At 39.6% G+C, this 6,193-nt stretch overlaps 1 protein-coding gene across 1 annotated transcript; it reads right to left on the bottom strand.

Annotated features, from left to right (window-relative positions):
- Positions 1-2,525: 2,525 nt before the first annotated feature.
- On the bottom strand, positions 2,526-5,228 carry LOC104962377 (actin filament-associated protein 1; the record flags this gene model as incomplete). Its single annotated transcript, XM_010790818.1, has 5 exons — positions 2,526-2,563; positions 2,673-2,760; positions 3,312-3,429; positions 4,204-4,292; positions 4,993-5,228. Coding segments are annotated over 5 exons (569 nt in total), but the record flags the coding sequence as incomplete, so codon positions are not given.
- Between the last annotated feature and the right edge of the window lie 965 nt (positions 5,229-6,193).

A 6,193-nucleotide genomic window follows, 5' to 3' on the forward strand; every position in this document is an offset into this window, starting at 1 on the left:
ACCTAACACTCTAACAACCACAACATTGCAAAGGCGAGTAAATGTAAATTAAAAACAATTCACAATTTTTTTATTTCTTCTTCCTTGCAGTGAGGTGAAGCTGACCTTGCACTTGGTGCCAGTAAGGATGTTCCTCACGCAGGCTGAATGTTTCTCCTTCCTACTGACAAGAAGCCCTTGATTTGCAATGCTTCACTAATTGTCATTTCCCTGGCTCCGTAGGGACACTTTACCTCCAGCACAGCGGAAGACCCTACCAGACCATCTGGAGATGCCCCCAACAATCCTGATTGGGAGAGCCACAAATCTGACTCATGGACCTGCATCTGAGTTGCAGTGGTGAATGCCCTGACGCCCTCACATTCATTCATAGTCCCCCACTGTACAGACAAAACACCATCAAGGGCCTGTTGTTGCCTTAGCACCCTGGCAATAAAGGAAGCAGTCACACGCTTTGACCTCAGGACAGCTCCAAAGTTGCTGGCAGTCAACCTTCCTTTCCTGAACAAATGCCAGTTTGGGTTGGTTCGCTGACCAGTGGTAGCCACCTGAATTGCCCTCTGTTGCTCCTCAGACAATGCCATGCTTGCCACAATTGCCTCAGGTCCCTGATGCCCAACAGATTTGATAATTTCAGGAACAGTAAGTGTTTCCAAGCTGTAGTGTTCCTCTTCTGGCTCGGGGGAGAGAAGCCAAGAAATTCCTGAGAACCTGCCCCCGAGTCTGTCCCTCAGCCAGTCACGATCTTCGGAGGTGGGCTCTCTTGTCAGCGGGTTAAATTAGTTATTGGTTTCAACAGTCACATTAAAACAGTTACTAAATCAGCCTACTATCACCTAAAGAACATATCTAGGATTAAAAGACTAATGTCACAGCAGGATTTGGAAAAACGTGTCCATGCTTTTATCTTCAGTAGACTGGACTACTGCAATGGTGTCTTCACAGGTCTCACTAAAAAATCTATTAGAAAGTTGCAGCTGATTCAGAACGCTGCTGCTCGAGTCCTCACTAACACTAAGAAAGGGATCAACACTAAGTCTTTACTCTGGTTCCTCACTAACACTAAGAAAGTGGATCACATCACTCCTGTTCTGAAGTCTTTACACTGGCTTCCTTGTGTGTCAAAGAATATATTTCAAAATACTGCTGCTGTTTATAAAGCACTGAATGGTTTAGGCCCAAAATACATTTCTAACCTCCTGCTAAATTATGAACCATCCAAGTCTCTCAGGTCTTCAGGGATGGGTCAGCTTTCTGTCCCCAGAGTCATAACTAAACATGGAGAAGCAGCGTTCAGTTATTATGCTCCAAATATCTGGAACAAACTCCCAGAAACCTGCAGGTCCGCTAAAACTCTTACTACTTTTAAATCCGGGCTGAGGACTTTTCTTTTTGTCGCTGCTTTTAATTGAACTATTCATATCTTAGACTGCACTGTAACTTTTATCCATGTATTTTTTCTTTTAATGTTTATTTTATTAGCTTTTCTTTTTAATGACTGATTTTAAATGCCATTTTCTTAATGTCTTTCATTTTTTGTAAAGCACTTTGAATTGCCTTGTTTTGAAAAGTGCTATATAAATAAACTTGCCTTGCCTAATAAAGATTTCATGTGACACATACAATTGATTTGTTGATGGGAATTAATGTGAATAAATTAACTCTAGGTTAACGGTACTCTTGCTATCACTACTCACCGACACTATAAACCTTGTCCCTCATGCTAGCCCTGACAACACCGGTAAGCACACCTTCATCTAGGCTGCACTGTTACGTGTCCTGACTTGTAGTGGTTCTCTCCTCTATCTACACTCTTCTTGTCGTCTTTGTAAAACGATATCAGACTGGTAATTGACACAGCCATGACTTCTAGTTAAATTCAGTGTGGCTAAAATGAAAAGCTTTGTTAAAATATGCAAGCGCGTGAAAGTCAAATTCAGCTTTATTGTCAAAAATTCTACATGTGTTATACATCCAGAAATATCGAAATATCGTTTCCCACAGTGTGACATGAATACATAAAACAAAACAAAAAGGGCCTAGATAAACGTGGTATATATTAAACAAAACAAAAAGGGCCTAGATAACCGGGGTATACAGTTTAAAATGTTAATATATTTAATTTAAAGTGTTCAAAGTGCAGTTTCAGTGCAAGTCAGTTGAAACGATCTTAAGTTGGCGTGACGTTGAAGTCGTGCGACCCTGCTGCTGTACTGGCTTGTAGTTCGTTTATAGCATAACGTTAGCATTTTGCTTCTGGCGACTAGATTTATGATTCAAAAATTATAAAAGTAGGGTTGACATGTGGAGATTATCCGGCTGAACAAAACGTGATCCCTCTCTTAAATGTGTGTCAACCACAGACCTTATTTCGAGCTATTTTCCAAAATCCTATGGAGAATTTGCATTGGTTTTTCAAGGTTTTACGACGCGTTACTGCGGTTCTCTATTGAGGCGTTTCAGGCAGGGGGGGGGAGTGTGTGGGATTTGAGCCTTTGCAGACCATAAACATGCACAAAAACACACTACAGGCAAATGAAGGCCCTAAAAAGCCCAATAGGGCCTTTTTAAATGAGAACATCAACTGTAAACTATAAAAGTGAGGTTAGGCCTTCATTTTTTTCTGTTGGCAGAGAGTTTATTCATAGATATATATATGAATAGAGACTCACTGTGGCTGCTGAATGTGGTGTTGCTGTAGGTCACAGAGTCTTTAGACGACACCGAGCAGGGGCGAACTGAATCCTGAGAGCTGTGAAGCTGAAACATCACAAACACTGATCATTATCATCATTAGCTGTCATAATCAAAAATCATGGAAACCTAAACATATTTAGAATAATGGAAAATGGGTGAAAATAAATAAGAATCTATTTACTATTTTGACATATTTTTATTTTGTTATACACTTAACACTTAATCCATTCTTAATTCAAACTAAAATTGTTGCCCCAATACTGTAGAATAGGGGACTTTAATATCTTTCAGGCCTCTTAAAAAGAGATGGATGCAGGGACCCCCAAATACATGTGTAAAATGTCATAATGAGTTTCATAATGTTTTTTTTTTATTGTTTGCACGACGGTTGCCTAGGGCGCCAGATCTGGGGGGCGCTGCGGCGCTGGTAGCTATGGGAGGAAAAAAAAAATGTTTGACCGTTGGTGATCATCCTAATTTTCAGCCTAGATGTAAATGTAACACCCTTTTCGACCCGGTTACACTTTTCATTTGCAGAGAATGTATTGATTGTTTATTATGAATTTGGAGTGTTTTTGGGTGGAGCTTAAATACATATTCCATATGGAGTGTACCATGTGATCCAGTAAGGAGGTGTTGGAGTAGATGGGCTGGTCTTGATATGTTCCACTCAGATGGAAGGGGTCGTCCATGTATGTGTTGGAGTTGGGAAACCTTTGAGTCTGCAGCCCACTGAGGAGAGGGGAAGAAACGTAAAAACTACAGGACAAGAAGAAGATGTGGGGTGCCTCAAGGCTCTTGGACCATTTCTCTTTTACATTACATTACATTTCACTGACCCTTTTATCCTAAGTGGCATACATTTCAATACAGTAAACATGCCTACGACAAATAGGATCAAGTATCTTGCCAAAGGACACTTCAACATGTTGACTTCAGGGGGTTGGAATAAAATCGCCAAACTCCTGATTTTCAGAACAGCATCTCACATAAGTTGCAGTACTAATATTTATATTGTTATAGTTGGTTGAAGTGGAGCTCATTTTAACAATATCTAATGATCTGTTCATTATGGATTAACCTGCTGATTATTTTCAAATCAATCGACTGAAGGTTAGGGTTAGGTTTTGAGAAAAAAGTATAAATAGTGAGAAATGCTTTCACAAATTACCCAGAGCCCAAAGTGACAATGTTTCTTTAGTCCAACCAACAGTCATTGACATTTATCCGATAGTTTAAAGTAAAAAGAGAAAATCTTCACATTTGTAAAGCTAGAACCATGAAAGGTTTTTTACATGAACAATTAAACCTTCAACATATCTTCTAGTTTGTCCTTTGACTAATTCATTTATAAATTATTTATTGTAAACTACACTTTGGTCTGGTGTGGGGTGAGTAAAGCTTTGAGATACATTTAGTCGACATGACGTTTAGTGTGGCATAAAAAGACAAATAGCACATTTTGTTTTATGTTAACACTTTGACAACACACACCAACTGTTTTACCTCAGAGCTTTATCTGTGTTCTCCTGATTTTTGGAAGCTCCATCCTGCAGCAGCTTTAACCAGCGCTCCTTTTCACCTGAACTACTCACCTGAAGGAAGGAAGGAAAAAATGAAAGAGATTATAAAAATAGAATTATTCCTGTTTCTTTAAGAGATGTCTTCTCTACAGCATATATCCAGTATATTCTAAACCCTTTTGTAAATTATATATATTGGAAGAGGGTCTGCTTCCTCATAAAAACCTAATCGTGACTAAGGATAAAAAGGCGTCCTTCCAACTTCCAAAATATTACCATGCATATATACATGTACATAAAAGCAAACTGCTCATTCTATAATACATTTCATTGGTCCAATCTTCCAAAGATTAACTGATAAAAAAATCAAAATTGTAAATCTAACAATTGAAATAAATCTTATTTTGTTGTTTTCTTTAAGGATACCAGTACTTTCTTAGGATATAAAGACACTGACAAAGAGATAAGGTAAGGGGAAATTCAGGTGTTGCAGCAACACAAATAGAGAAAATAACTAGGAATAATTAGAAACAAAATAAATAATAAAAACTATAAAGAATATCTACATATAAAAAAGTGAAAAGGTCAATACAAGCAAAAAACAATACATAAATAAAAAATAAATACATTTAAATGAAGATAACTGTATTTTATAACATTTTAGTATGATCTACCTCACACATTTGTTATTGTTCTATTTGTATGGTTTACATCTCCCCTTATGCATAATGAATCTGTAAAACGTTCCCTGTATTCCTGCCTTCCAGCTCACCTCCAGCACGGCCACCTGGTCACAGAGCATGCTCAGTGTGATCCTGTAGGAGTGGTCGGTGTCGGGGCCCGCTCTGACCTCACAGCCTCTGAGCTGGACGGTGTACTGAGGCGACCTCTTCACCTCCTCCCTCTCCTCCTCTTCCTCCTCCTCCTCTCCAAACATGATTAGTAGATCCGCCTCCACCCGACACCGTAAACTCTGCCACTGACAGTTCATCAGCACGCTCAGGAAACCTAAAAAGGAAATAAAAGATGTATCCCAAAAATAGATCAGATACAATTACAAAAAAGTAAATAAGTACTAAATGATTTAGTATATAACATATAAAATCGAAATAATACAATTATAAAACATCTAAAATATATTAAATTAAAGGTCCCATGTCATGCTTTTCCGGTTATTACCCGTCCCCTTGTGTGTTATGAAGGTTGTTATGCATGTAAACGGTCTGCAGAGTCACAAACCCTCAAAGTACACCCTGTAGCGAGAAAAACTCTAACACAGAAAAGACCTGTCTATGCTGCCCCAGAACGCCTCGTTGGAGATTTCTCTTTTTCCATTTGTTTCTTCCTGGGTATGGTGACGTGACCATATACCCAAATGGACCCATTGATCCAAATGGACCAATCCATGGAACCGTTACGTTACGTCCGTGGAGCCGTTAGGTTAAGTCAGCGGATTGGTCCAAATGGACCAATCCGTGGGCTTCCTCACAAACACTCAATCTTTTCTCAGCTGCAGCTCCGCCGATTTCTCCTCCCTGAGACGGCGGGACGCGGCGAGGCTGTTAGTCGGTGTGTGAGCACACACACAAACTCCCAGCGAGGTTGCGGGTGTGTGTGTGTTCGGGCTGAGTTTCGCTGTATCTTGCTGTCTCACAGACGGCCACTGGGCTCACAGGGAGGGGGGGGGCAGGAGCTTCAACAAGCCGTGTAGGACAGAGAGTGAATACACATACTATACAGAGATGCTGTATGAGAAACCAATGTGATTTTGGAACATTGAACAATGTACAGTGGGGAAAAAAAGTATTTAGTCAGCCACCAATTGTGCAAGTTCTCCCACTTAAGAAGATGAGAGAGGCCTGTAATTTTCATCCTAGGTACACTTGAGAGACAGAATGGGGGGAAAGAATCCAGGAAATCACATTGTAGGATTTTTAATTAATTAATTGGTAAATTCCTCGGTAAAATAAGTA

This window comes from Notothenia coriiceps, unplaced genomic scaffold (genome assembly GCF_000735185.1).
Source record: "Notothenia coriiceps isolate Sejong01 unplaced genomic scaffold, NC01 NC01_scaffold00034575, whole genome shotgun sequence".
NCBI lineage: Eukaryota > Metazoa > Chordata > Actinopteri > Perciformes > Nototheniidae > Notothenia > Notothenia coriiceps.